Below are 13,431 nucleotides of genomic sequence, written 5' to 3'. Positions count from 1 at the left end.
CACCTTAGTCACCTCCTTTGTGAGCTTCCACACTCCAGGTCACTCTCCACCAGTCCTTATTACCTCAGGACCAGGTGCCACACAGCTAGGGACAGTTCCGCATGCCCAGAGCCTGCTGGCCCCATTCCTACTAGCCAACCCTAGAGCCTGCACTTCCCCTACCTGTTCTGCTGGTGGTGAAGTCTCTTGCCCACAGCTCGCCCATTCTCCCTTTACCTCTTGTATAACCAAAGGCCTCCCCTAGGCTCCTTCTGATAAAATGTCCCCCTCACCCTGACAACTAAGGATAGAAAGCTGTGTTCTCCACTGCAGTGAGCTCCAGATCTGTTGCCTTTCCTACAGCTTGAATGTCTTAGTAACTGTTTTATTTAAATGTGTGTGTGTGTGTGTGTGTGTGTGTGTGTGTGTACATGCAAACCACCACAGTCAGTTCTCTTCTTCCACCTTGTGGGCTCCAGGAATCAAACTCAGGTTATCAGGCTTGGTAGCCACGGAATAAGAGACCTTATTTTATGAGAATGTGCCATTTCATGATGTGGCTGGGGCAGGCAACTAAAAGCAGCAGGATAGGGAACTTCCTACTCTGAACACCAAGGTGTGGTCAAGGGAAACAGCCAGGATGCCCCCCTTTTCTGCAGATATGGTGTGCCTCAATAAAAAAAAAAAAAAACAGAGCACAAAGTAATAGCAATTTTGAGTCCACCCATCAAGGCAACCGTGTCAGCTAAACAAACAAGAGGCAGCCTCAGCTCTCGCACATCAGAGTTGCTGTCGGCTGACGGCTGCCTGAGCTCTGAGATGAGATCTCTATCAGGCTGTCTCGCCACCACTGTCATCATCATCCTGACACTCCCCACAAAGGACTCGGATGTGTACCTAAGCAAACACTGATCTCCCATGCTGTGTTATCACTGCACGGCTTTTTGCTCACTTTCACTCTCTCTTGGCATTTTGAAAAAGACAGGATGAAGAATGTCCTTGACCCAACTTTAGCTTTTCTTACAGTCCTTTAGCTTTTAAGTTTTTCTTACAGTATGTTGATACCTCTCTCTCTCTCTCTCTCTCTCTCTCTCTCTCTCTCTGTCTCTCTCTCTCTCTGCAGAGTTTCAATCCAGGCTAATCTTGAACTCACTGAAGCTGACCTTGAATTCTTCATCCTTCTGCCTCTGCCTTCAGAATTCTAGAATTAAAGGCCTGAGCCACCACACCCGGCTTATTTGCCAATTCATTTATCAGAATCCAACAGTTTAGTTGTAATCAAGTAAGTCCATCGTGTCCGAGCAGCAGTGTGGCAGCATGCTGCCTTCAGGGAGAACTAACCGTTCAGAGTGGAAGGACGCAAGGTAAGATTGAAAACATGTTACCTGTCGGGGCCTTTGCTGATGCTCTTAGAGCTGCCTGTGGAGTGCGCAGAATAAGGGTCTTCATTTCAGGGGTCCTGGAGATCGATCCTTCCTCTTACAGATGAGGCCTCGGGACCTGGCTGCAACCAATAGGTTGGCAAGCTTATTAAGATTTCCATCACCAGCAGTGGCCAGTTGGATGTAACTTCTAAAGCCCAGGCACTACTCCTCCTGCTGGGCCATCTCCTAGAATCTACTGGGAGGCAAGACTAGGCAGACAAGTAACAGGAGGTTTCTTTGGAGGGGGGGGGGTACCATAGAAACCAGGGGTATGTGATCTTGAGAACTTTAAGAAAACATGGCTTTGATATTCTCGTACTGTGATTTAATCCACTATTACAGAAGAGTCTGCATTTATCAAGGGTCCACTTAATTCACACCCAGGAATGATATAGGTGGAGAACAATTCCTTTGATGCTGTGACTTGTGAGACTCTGTAAAGGTGTCCTTGTGTTCTGCCTGCTCCAGTCTGCTCAGTTAAGCCCACAGGGACAACTCAGGTTCTAGCTGTTAGTGTCATCTCGAAAATTATTCTAAATTAGGAACCTCAATGGCTTTATATTCAGTAGCTTTGAAACAATAGAGTAACTCATGGGCAAACACAGGGAGATAGAGGCTGCTAACTGAGCCAGTTACAGGTGAGGAGTCCATTGAGGGGAATGGGGAAAAGTGAGGGGGGGAGGAAGGAGGGAATGGGGAAAGGAAGATGGGAGAGAGGAAAATGGAGGGAAAAGAACAAGTAGAAGTCACCCGAGATGATCTGCAAGCCCAGTGAGTAGGTAGGGTTGGGCTAGCTCCAGTTGCTTTAAGCCCATTTGATTTCAGTGTCCAGGACAAGTCTTGATCTCTAGGTGTGACAGTTGAGAAAAGTTCTCTGGGAACTTCCTGAAGTTAGAAAGCTTAGGGGAAGGGGTAAGAAGGGTGAGTCACAGAGGCTGGTTCCCCTGAACCAGGGAACAAGTGACACCCAACGAGCAGGTACTGGGCTGGGGGGAGGGGTTCTACTTTATTACTGACCTCCCTCACCTGGGAAGCGGCCCTGTGCTAAGCTCACAGTGGACTTCACAGAGGTGGTATGGAAGCTGAATGGAGCAAGCCAATAGCAGGCAGCTTGCAATATTGTAGACCAGATCCAGAAAGGATCTGGGTAAGCAAAGATGGTGAGGAACAATTTCCATTTCCAGCTTAGGTCAAGGGGCAAACAACAAGAAACATTTGCTGAGAAGGCTGCTATGCTTGGTGGCCCTCAGGATCTGCAGTTCATAGCTGCTGCTCCTGCTGCTGCCACTGCCTTGGTGAAGTGGGAACCTGCAAACGGCTCCAATCCTCCCCCTTGCCCCTGTCCCTCTCCCCAGGCCCATAAAGAGGCTATGGGTAAATCTCCTTGAAGAGAGAATTTTGAAGGCCTGGCCCTTTAAAACTTTTAGATTTTCACCTAATTGTTATTTTTTTCTATTGTTTCACAGTTCGTTAATGTGTATTTGAGGGTTTCTGTTTCAGGTTATGTCTTCCTGCAAAACGGGGGTTAGAGAACTACAGGACGGAAAAGGAAGAGGGATGGAAGAAAAAGGAAGAGGGGGAAAGGGGAGAAGAAGGGAGAGACAGAAGGAAGAAGGGGGAAACTGGAAACTGTAAGTTACTCAAGAGATGAGCAGAGGAAGGGGTCATCCCTGGTAGCCTGTGTGAATTGGCCCTGATTTTGTGGAGATAAATTTGCTGCATGGTCCACACGTGGTTCCAGTGTCCTGGTCGCCTCTCAGGTACCCGCATATGCGACTCTTCTATCCTGAATCGGTGGAGCCAGGGAGGTCTTGCAGGGGTCTGGAGTGACCAGTCCCGGAACTAACACATGGACACAGTCCTGGGTCAGCACTGGCGACAGCAGGCATCAGGATGCCTGGGCGGGCTCCTGTGGTTCGGTCATTGTAGCTGCTGTAGCTCAGAGGGCTTTAGACTCTCGGGGCCTGAGCCAAACTGCAATGCTACAGGGTCACTCCTTTGGCGTTTCCCCTGCCCCACCCCGCCCCCGGACCAAAATACATAGAGCGTGCTCGGGGCGAAGAAGAAGCTCCATTGCAAGGATGAAGTAACGGTAGTGAGCGAACCAGTCCGGGTTCCAGCCTGCAGATGGCTCCCAAGCTGCCGGTCCGGTGCAGGCTAGCAACGGAGGGAGCGCCATCCCTTGGTTCCAGAGTCACAACTACCACCAGATGAAATGTATGAAACCCAACTCTTGGAAGCAACGTTCCCTACCTGTGTTCTCTGAGCCCAGACCCACTTTTGGCCCCAGGTTTGTAACCCTCCCTAGCGATTCTGCACTCTTGCGAGCCCAGCATCTTCACAACCTGGCACCTCGTGCGGCTCCTGGGTGCGCTCCTGGGTGCGCTCACACAAGGGTTCCCAATGTGGTGAAGAGTACACGGCACTGGCCTCTCTGGAGCTGCAAAAGAACACTCCCGCCCTAGAGCTGAGATATGGTCAGAAACAGCCAGGCTCGGTCCCCTTTCCTAGAGGAGGAAGAACCCTCCCTCTCAAGGAGAATCACTTTGACATAAAGATTCTTCTGGAAGCATTCCTGGTAGTGAAGCCCAACATTGCAAATGGCCTGGCGTCCACGTCCCCCCCCCCCATAGGAACTTCCGCCTACATGGCGGATACACTCTCCGTAAACCTCCTTCAAGTTTGGTGCAGGTGCCCGGTGGCCCAACTGCCTGCACCTCAGGACGCCCACTTCCAGGCCAGCGCCCCTCTGAACTACCCTTGGCTGGCAGTCCTGGCTTTGCACAGTAGCGGGGGTTGGGGAAGTGCGAAGGCGATCCCCGGTATTAAGGGACACCAGCCTTAGAGTACTGCTGCGGGATCCTGGCCCTGGCGCGGGGGAGATGGGAAATGCCGGTCTGTTTTATGCCGAAAGCACATGCCGTGATGAATTTTATCTGGGGCCCTAGCAGGTAAAATTGGGTCTTAAACTCGGAGAAGTTGCAGTTCTCTGGACACTTGCAGAGTCTCAGCCCTGGCCGGCTTGCACGTTGCAAGCGAGGCCATCGGTGAATTCAGTCACCGCGCGCTGGAATTTAGGTCTAGAGCGGTATCTCCATCAAAGATTGCACAGCCGGAGCTCACTGCATTTACCTCATCACCGCCTGTGAGGTCAGCCTTATCGGCTGGTTTTAGGATTAGAAAAGGTCTTGGGAGATATCGAACTTGCTGTCACGCCTTCAGAAATTCAAGGCAGGCTCTAGCACCCAACCCCACGGTCTTCCGGTCTTCCTCCGTTGGGATCTTCCCTCTTTCGAAGGTCGCCTCTGCGGAGCCTCCACACGGGGTGGCATACCAGAAATATTTGTGGGTCTAACTCCGGGATCTAGTCCTGCCTGCTGTGGTTTCTACAGTGGGGTGTGTCTAAACCATATTGGCTCATTCATTCATTTATTCGGCAGTTCTTGAGTGCCTACTGTGTGCGGTCGCTGGTGTAACAGCAGAAGCACTTGCAGTAGCACCAGGGGGAGACGGTCTCTAGTTCCCAGGCCACAGCCCTTTTAGCCTGAAGTATCAGGATGCGGGAAATGAAGGAGGCCAGTGGATTGCAAGGAAGTCGTTGGGGGACCTAGGATCGTAAAAGCGACTTCTCTCTTGAGTAGAGGAAAACTCCAGAAAAGATTTCTGCGAAAGAGTTACTAGCAAGGGAGCTGCAGACTGGGACTGCGGGGAAGCGGTGGCCAGGCAGAGTGGGATGAGGCAAAGAAAGGAAGAGGAAAATCGGATGGTAGAAACCAAGACTGACCTCCTCCAGAGACCCAGAGTGTCAGTTTGGAAAGGGCACTGAGCAGAACCCGACGTCCGGGTAGATCCCACATCGGCCTAAGACCATCTCTGGTAGCCACCCACGTTGGCTGGGACGAGATGACCAAAGTCATAGGTATGTCCCGTCCACAATAGCTTATTGGCCGATCTAGGGACATTGATGGTCGGTGTATCCCTGCGAAAGCTGTTAGAGTTCAGTTTTCCCTTGTGGGAGTTTGGTAGAGTCTGGTCCCTGGGCGGAGGGCAGCCAGACCAGCGGAACCGGGGGCTGGACTTGACTCCCGCGCCACGTGGGGGAGACTGAGGGCCATGCGCACGCTCCCCGGTGGCTCTGCAGCACCTGCACCCGAGCGCTGATCCGCTGATCCTGGACGGGCTCGGGAGGCGGAGAGGAGGACAGGGGCGGGCACCGGGACAGGCCCGGCCCCTCCCTCTCCCTGCCGGCAGGTCGCAGAGGGGACGCCGCGGCGGGGCAGCCGGGAGGGGCCGCGCCGCCCCTGAGAGTCATTGGAGGACCCGGTGGCCCGAAGCTGATAAATAAGGGCCCGGCCCGAGGCTTCGGGCCAAGTTGGACGTCGCGACCTGAGTGAGGGCCAGGTCATCGCCGGCCCCACGAGGCGAAGCCAAGCGTCCCGCGTTCGGCCATGGCCTCGCTACTGGGAACCTATCCGTGGACCGAAGGACTGGAGTGTCCCGCCCTGGAAACCGAGCTGTCGGATGGACTGTCGCCGCCCGCCGTCCCCCGACCTCCAGGGGAAAAGGGTTCGGAGAGCCGGATCCGGCGGCCCATGAATGCCTTCATGGTGTGGGCCAAGGACGAGAGGAAACGCCTGGCGGTGCAGAACCCAGACCTGCACAACGCGGAGCTCAGCAAGATGCTGGGTAAGTGCGCGGGACGCGAAAGTGGTTTGGGGACTGCGCGGATGACAGCGCCGTTCTCAGATGGCGGGGGAGGGGGGCGCCGGAGTAAGGACACCATCGAGTTGCTCACTAGGACCAGGGCGGGTTTCTGGACTGGCTCCCTTTCCGGGACTTGGAGCAGAAACCCGGGCCCCAGCGGCTGGCGCGACCAGGCATCGGGTATAGAGGACGGGAACTCGGGTTCAGGGACTCAGCTTAGCCTAGGTGGAACTGGCATTTGCTGGGAGACTGAAGCTGGAGACTCCATCATTTCCCCAACGTTGTATGACTGGGACAAACAGAGACAGTGTGGCATGAATAAGATGATAACGAATATACGTCAATCGAGGCCTTACCGGGAAGAATCCCTATTTTTAATTATTTAACGGGGGGGGGGGAGGCAGCAACAAAAGACGTCCACCAGAATAGACTCGATTCACTTATCTATCGTAGCAGTGTAGATAACTTGAGAAGATCCTTGGAGCAGCTAGGGAGGGAGGGTCTGTAGACCCCATGCCTGCTTCATGTTTGCAGGTATGGCACTGTCCGCAGATAATCCCGACTGGGACCAGACAGGCCAGGGGTGAAATGCTAAAATGGTTCTTAGAAATCCGAGTTTCTGTAGGAATTTTCTTTTCTCTCTAGTACCCGGAGAGGTGTGTGTGTGTGTGTGTGTGTGTGTGTGTGTGTGTGTGTGTGACACGCATGTTATATACGTGTTTGTGTTCGTGTGTATATATGCGTGTGAGCGTGCCACAGTGAGTGGGGGGGTGTCAGAAGACACTTTCAGGTGGGGAGTAGGTGCCTTCTTTCCACCATGTGGGTTTTAGGAATCAAACATTCAAATCTTCAGGCGTGATGGCAAATAAATGCCCTTTTACCTACTGGGCCACCTCACCGATCTTGAAGTCAACCACTTTTCATCTTTACCTTACTTCAAACCTCTTTACCCTTCAACGTTGTTTTTATTTATTTTAACCAATGAAATCCCTTCAAAACATTTTGTGTTTACAGAGGGCACCAGGCTGGCCAGGAGAGACATGCAGGCCCCTGGACCCCACCCGCTGCTGGGTTGAAGCCCTTCCCTTTTCCGTAGGAGCCTGGGCTCTTTCCTCTCTCAGAGTCACACAGAGACGGCTGACTTTCTGCTGGCAAAAGGCCTGGGCCTAGAAAGAGGGCCCAGCCTCCTGGCTGTCTGGAGCCCCTGAAAGCAGTTGGTGAGAATTTTGAGGTTCTAAGCACCACTTGTAGCCAGCTGTGCCTAGTGTGTATTGGTGAACATTGCCTTGGAGGCACCTTTTTATTGGTGTAACAAGAAATAGACTAATATCTGAAACACTATTTTTCTTTGTTCTGAAAGCTTATATTGTTTTCTTGAGACCCTAAGAGGTTTTTTTTTTTTAAAAAAAAAAAAAAGAAATGCCAGCGCTTTTCTTATGAATTCCTAATTTCTCCCCTCATCACCCTGTTGATCAATCCTAACCGAGGAAGGAATGGTTCCATTTTTGACTAGGTTTCTGTGGCAGGCCCTGGTGGGAGGAGAGAAGAAGGGTGGGGTGCCTGTAGAAGAATTTAAAATGCCTGTTTTGGGGGGCGAGGGCAGGTACAGATGTGGGCTAATTCTCTCTGGAATAGGGCACTAGGCTGCAGGAGGGTACAGTTCATCTTGCAGAGGAGACTCTTCCCCCTCTTAGCAGCTCAGCCCGACTAAGGAGAGGGGAAACCAGGAGGCATCCACTGCTGGTGAAATAGAGACACGGTGCCTGCTAACATTGGTAGCAGCAGCCATCCCCTATGGTCTTTCTTCCTAAATGATTTCTCCCCTCTCTGGCCTATGAGAGGGGAGGAAGGCCTGGACTGGATAAGAGACTCCCAACTTTTGCTACTATAAACTTTCCCAACTTTAACCTTAGGACCCACCTAGGTAGAGGATGTTTAACAGGTGAAAGGGAAATATTTGGGTATATCATAAATACATTAAGTGAAGTATGTCTAGTGTATTATGAATGAGAAGCTGTATCACAAATTAGACATCTGTTAGGATTTAATAATGGAAATTGTGTTTTATTAATACTATATCGCATCTGGGTGCATTTGGAAACGAGAGACATATTTTATATCCAGACCATGGATAGAGTGTGGGGTGTGTCTTCATCCTGGACTTCTTGCAAGAGCTTTGTGGCCTCAGCCACGGGCTGACACCCAGTGTCATCTCCACATCTGGTGCTGGGAACACTCTTCAAGCCGTACTCTAAGTGACAGCTAATTACAACAACTGGCAAATAGTAATAATTCCTGCCTTTGAGCCCTCAGTGCCCCATGACATCCTGATCCGTGAAACCAGTCAGTGAGGAACGAGGGCAGCAACAGGACTGTTGGGGACAAGGGCAGGGCATGCATGACCCTGTGCTTAGCCACATCTGGACTGTGACCGGTGGCAAGATACGGGTTCTTTCTTTACAGGGCTTCCACAGCCTGATGCCTTGTCGTCTTGACTAGAGGATCTGAACTTCGGGGTGCTTTAGAGACAAGGGGAAGCATGTGAAATTTGTAGATGCCCACCGTGGGAAGGAGCAGTTTAAACAGTCTAGACGTGATTCTTGCAAATCCCCGGAGCAGGGCTGTACAATGCCCACTGAAAGGCGGAAGAGGGATGCCAATGTGGCTTGCAAGGCAGCAGATAGGTAGGGAATGATGAATAGAAAACCAAGCACAAGCAGCATTTTAGCACCAACGGGGTTACACGGAGAGGATGCTCTTAAAAGAGAAAGTCTTGAATTGGAAGCAGCATGTGCTGTAGTAAGGAAGATGTGGACCCGATAGTAAGGAAGATGTGGACCCGATAGTAAGGAAGATGGGGACCCGATAGTAAGGAAGATGGGGACCCAGGGAAGTTAAGGAGTTTGCTTCCGTGAGGAGCTGTGGCTAAGCAAGTGCTCTGCTATGTCCAAAAGGTCCTAATTCCATGAGAGAAAGTGGTATCATGCGTGTGTGTGTGTGTGTGTGTGTGTGAGTGTGCCTCTGTGTGTGTGTCTCTCTCTGTGTGTGTAAATGTTAGCTTTCAAGCCATACCTATATCTTTACATAGTAGAGTCTATTTGACCTTCAGAGGTGAGGAAGAGTTATTTGTGAGCCTTACTGAGATTCTTAAATCAACTTGATGATATAGTTGCTGAGGCTGGGCTACCTCAGTAAAGGCTCTGAGAGTCATAAGTAAACAGCAAGGAGTCACTTCCTTAGCAGCAGGGAACTTCCATTAAAATGCACAAATGAATGGGTCTGACCCTTAAAGGAAAGGAAGAACCCCAGCCAGTATTAGGACCCTTAGATTTTCTTTTTTCTGTTGTTAATGATTGGGTCAGGCGAGACTCTTGCAGTTTGGAATGGCTGGGCCATCTGGCAGTTTCAGGCAAGCTGGTGGTTTTTAAGCACTTTCTCTGTGAGAAAAGCTAACTTTGTGCAATGCAAACAGGCCGGGGTGGTTCAGCCCCTTCTCTCTGTGTGGGATCTAGAAGCACATGGTGTCCCTGGAGGCTGTAAGAAGGTTCCTTCGGGTAGAGTAGGGGGACAGAGGTGTTGGCACATGGGACGCTAAGAGGCATGAGGCTGACGCGGGTGTAAAGGCTGAGCCAGCCGTTTGGAGTCTGAGTATGCCTTTCTCTGGTTTGTGTGATCAGGAAAGTCGTGGAAGGCACTGACGCTGTCGCAAAAGAGGCCTTACGTGGATGAGGCAGAGCGTTTGCGCCTACAGCACATGCAGGATTATCCCAACTACAAGTACCGACCCCGCAGAAAGAAACAAGGCAAGCGCCTCTGCAAGCGTGTGGACCCTGGCTTCCTCCTGAGCTCCCTCTCTCGTGACCAGAACGCACTGCCTGAGAAAAATGGCGTTGGCAGGGGTACACTGGGGGAGAAGGAGGACAGGGGTGAGTACTCCCCAGGCACTGCCTTGCCTGGACTACACAGCTGTTACCACGAAGGTGCAGCCGGTGCCCCTGGCAGTGTGGACACATATCCTTATGGGCTACCCACACCCCCAGAGATGTCGCCCCTGGACGCGCTGGAGCCTGAGCAGACTTTCTTCTCATCCTCATGTCAGGAGGAACATGGCCACCCCCATCGCCTCCCCCACCTACCAGGGCCCCCTTACTCGCCAGAGTTCACTCCTAATCCCCTCCACTGCAGCCACCCACTAGGTTCTTTGGCTCTTGGCCAGTCCCCAGGGGTTTCTATGATGTCCTCTGTTCCTGGCTGCCCCCCATCTCCAGCCTACTACTCCCCTGCCACCTACCACCCTCTTCATCCCAACCTCCAGGCCCACCTGGGCCAGCTCTCCCCACCTCCTGAGCACCCTGGCTTCGACACCCTGGATCAACTAAGCCAGGTGGAACTTCTGGGGGACATGGATCGCAATGAGTTTGATCAGTATTTGAACACTCCTGGCCACCCCGATTCTGCTGCAGGGGCTGGGACCCTGACTGGGCATGGCCCACTCTCCCAGGGGACCACAACAGGCCCCACGGAGACCAGTCTCATATCCGTCCTGGCTGATGCCACAGCCACATACTACAACAGCTACAGCGTGTCATAGAGCCAGCGGCATGGAGCCTGGCCCAGCCCTGCCGTCCTCTCCTCGGTCTGAAGCACTGAACAGAGCAGAAACTGTAATGTCACCATCCCATGGTGGCAGGAGGTCAGAAAGCCAGGATCCAGCACCCCCTCTGTCCCTTCAAATGTGTTTCGTTGGCTTCACCCCGGAAGCACAGCCTCGAGGAGCTAACGCAGTGGGACTTCCTGGCCACTCTTCTATCTGCTGCCATCAGTGTAGCTGATGGTGGGAAGTCCAGTGCATTGGAGTTCCTGCCTCTAATCTGTGGTGCTCCCAGTGAGAAGGACTCTGGGTCTGGGGTCCATCTCAGTTCAGGCTCTAACTGGCAAAACCCCATTCTGACTTGACTAGCCTTAACTGTTCTCTCCTGTAAAGTGAGGAGAGTTGGCCTCTGCTCTATGGATACCTGAGTTATGGTCCTCTCAAGGACAAGGGGAGTGTGAGCCCAGGAATGGGCAGACTCATGGAGACTTCATGTGTACTGCCCAAGGGTCCAGATTTTCTGCTTTCCTGTTCCCTAGTCCCCAGTCATCCTAGAATTCCAAAGGAACTCCTCCAGTTGAGAAAAACACTTACCCTTGGATGGACAAGATGGCTCGGGATGGCTCGGTGGGTGAAAGTGCTGGCTGCCAAGCGTGATGATCAACAGTCTGTCCCCAGAACCTACATGGTGGAAGGGGAGAACTGACTCCTAAAGTTGTACTCGGACCTCTGTGTGCATGCTCCAACATATGTGTTCTTGAGCATGCTCACATACATTCTCACAAATACTAAAACATAATTTTTTGTAAAAAAAGAAAACATACACCCCAGTTCAGGAAATTAATGACTATTCTCAGCTGTATCACTGAAAGCAAAATCAGATTCAAAGTGGTTGTTTTGTTTTGTTTTTCTCCTGAGACAGGGTTTCTCTGTGTAGCCTTGGCTGTCTTGGAATTCACTTTGTAGACCAGGCTGGCCTCAAACTCAAAGCCTGCCTCTGCCTCCTGAGTGCTGGAATTAAAGGCGAATGCCACCACACCCAGACTTGAAGTTTTGTTTTGTTATTGTTGTTTGTTTGCTTGCTTTTTTTGTTTGGTTTTTAATATATACTTTAGATGCATTTTTTTATTCTTGTTACATAGACTCCGGGAGACTACAGTGTGAGAGAGATGCCCTTATGCAGGCACATCCCCCCACCCCAGGGTGTGTAGCCTGATTTAGAGTCTTCTTAACTGTAGCGGTGTCTCACCATCTCCCTGCTGAATGACCCAAAGAGCTAGGAAGCTAAAAACACTGTTCACAAAGCAGCAGCAGCAGGCTGTGCTGATTTCTCTAGCAAACCTGCTGCACGGCCCTATCTATAGATGCAAAGGAGACTCCCTTCTGCCTGTCTGCTGCTCCTCACACTTTCCTGGAGGTTTTTCTTTTCCTCTCTGTTACTCCCCCTCTACTCCAAACTGGCCTCCAATTCGAAGGGCCCCTGACTTGAAATCCCAGGCATGATTCCCCTGGCTGTGAGGGAAACTCAGTTCTTGCCCTTCAAGTGGATGTATCTGAACAGTTCCCCTGCCTCACATCCTTTGGCAGTCCCAAACAAGCACACTGTGACATCCAAAGATGTTCCTCAGCTCTGATCCCACCCCGGACATTTCCATCCCCTAAGCCTCCTTTGAAGGAACACACCTAACACTGAGCTAATGGACTCTTGTCTGTCCTTGAACACGTGTGTATTATTACCTTTATGGAATGTGTTTTATATTCTGCTGTTTATCTCTGTCTTATACTTTGTATTGTTGATGGATTCCCCCCTCCCAGAAGTCTTATTATAAAATCGCTTATAAGATATACTTAATCTTTATGTTATTACTGTATATACCATGTGGTGATACATAGTGAATGGCTGATGATATGATCGACTGGTGCCCAGTCTCAATGTGTATTAATAATCTTGTAAAGCAGTATCACAGACATTAAGCTACTCTGTTCTATTTTTCAAGAAAACTACATATGCATGGAACAGTTATGAATATTGATTTGTCAAAAATGTTTAATTTAAATAAATGTTTTTGTACCTTGACTATTCAATCCCTTGAAATAGTTTTGAAAAAAAAGTTTTTATGTTAAGTATAGATATTGCGTTCAGTGCTACCTGCAATATTGTTCAAGTTGTTGTCTGCATCAAGTTTTTTAGTTTAGGGAGTTTTTGTGTATAGGGTTTTTTTTTAATTTTTATGGATCATGCCAAAAAGATAAACTCCAGTTCCACACATTGGGAATGACGATGCCGTTCTCTTTGGCAGTAGAAAAGAAAAGACACCGCAGCCCACGTGAACAGTTTCCCATGCCTGTGCAGAGGACTAGGAGAAACCACAGGCTGCCCGAACACAGGCAGATTTCCACCTTACCCGCCCCCCACCTGAGCGTATGGTGGTAGGCAGTGGTCCTCTGGACTGGACAGCAGGCTGTGGGGGAGGCAGATGAACAGTCTGGGAATCGGGGCACTCCAGGGTACACCCCAGTCAAAAAATAGCACTGCTCAGTCTCCATGTAGGGTCTCCTACCGACCTCTCTCTGTGGAGAGAAGGGATTTGTTCAAGTCAAAGGTAGCCATGTACCTTCCCATGCCTGCAGCGGCCAAGGATTGGGCCTTGGGAGGTCCCACTTGGGCCTCTCCCCATTCTTCCGTGTTGATTATAACCTACAGTCGTTATTTTAATAGCACTTCATAGATGT

The 13,431-nt window shown here is 50.8% G+C and overlaps 1 protein-coding gene across 1 annotated transcript; it reads left to right on the top strand.

The window, feature by feature from the left end:
* Nucleotides 1–5,789: 5,789 nt before the first annotated feature.
* Sox7 (SRY-box 7) lies at nucleotides 5,790–11,811 on the top strand. Its single transcript, XM_005355527.2, has 2 exons — nucleotides 5,790–6,089; nucleotides 9,785–11,811. The coding sequence occupies exons 1-2, from the start codon at nucleotides 5,852–5,854 to the stop codon at nucleotides 10,696–10,698; spliced, it is 1,152 nt and encodes a 383-aa protein (XP_005355584.1). The 5' UTR covers nucleotides 5,790–5,851; the 3' UTR covers nucleotides 10,699–11,811.
* Nucleotides 11,812–13,431: the final 1,620 nt, after the last annotated feature.

This window comes from Microtus ochrogaster, chromosome 17, assembly GCF_000317375.1.
Source record: "Microtus ochrogaster isolate Prairie Vole_2 chromosome 17, MicOch1.0, whole genome shotgun sequence".
NCBI classification, from domain to species: domain Eukaryota; kingdom Metazoa; phylum Chordata; class Mammalia; order Rodentia; family Cricetidae; genus Microtus; species Microtus ochrogaster.
Note: the sequence above shows the minus strand (reverse complement) of the source record. Positions and strands in the feature narration are given on the sequence as shown.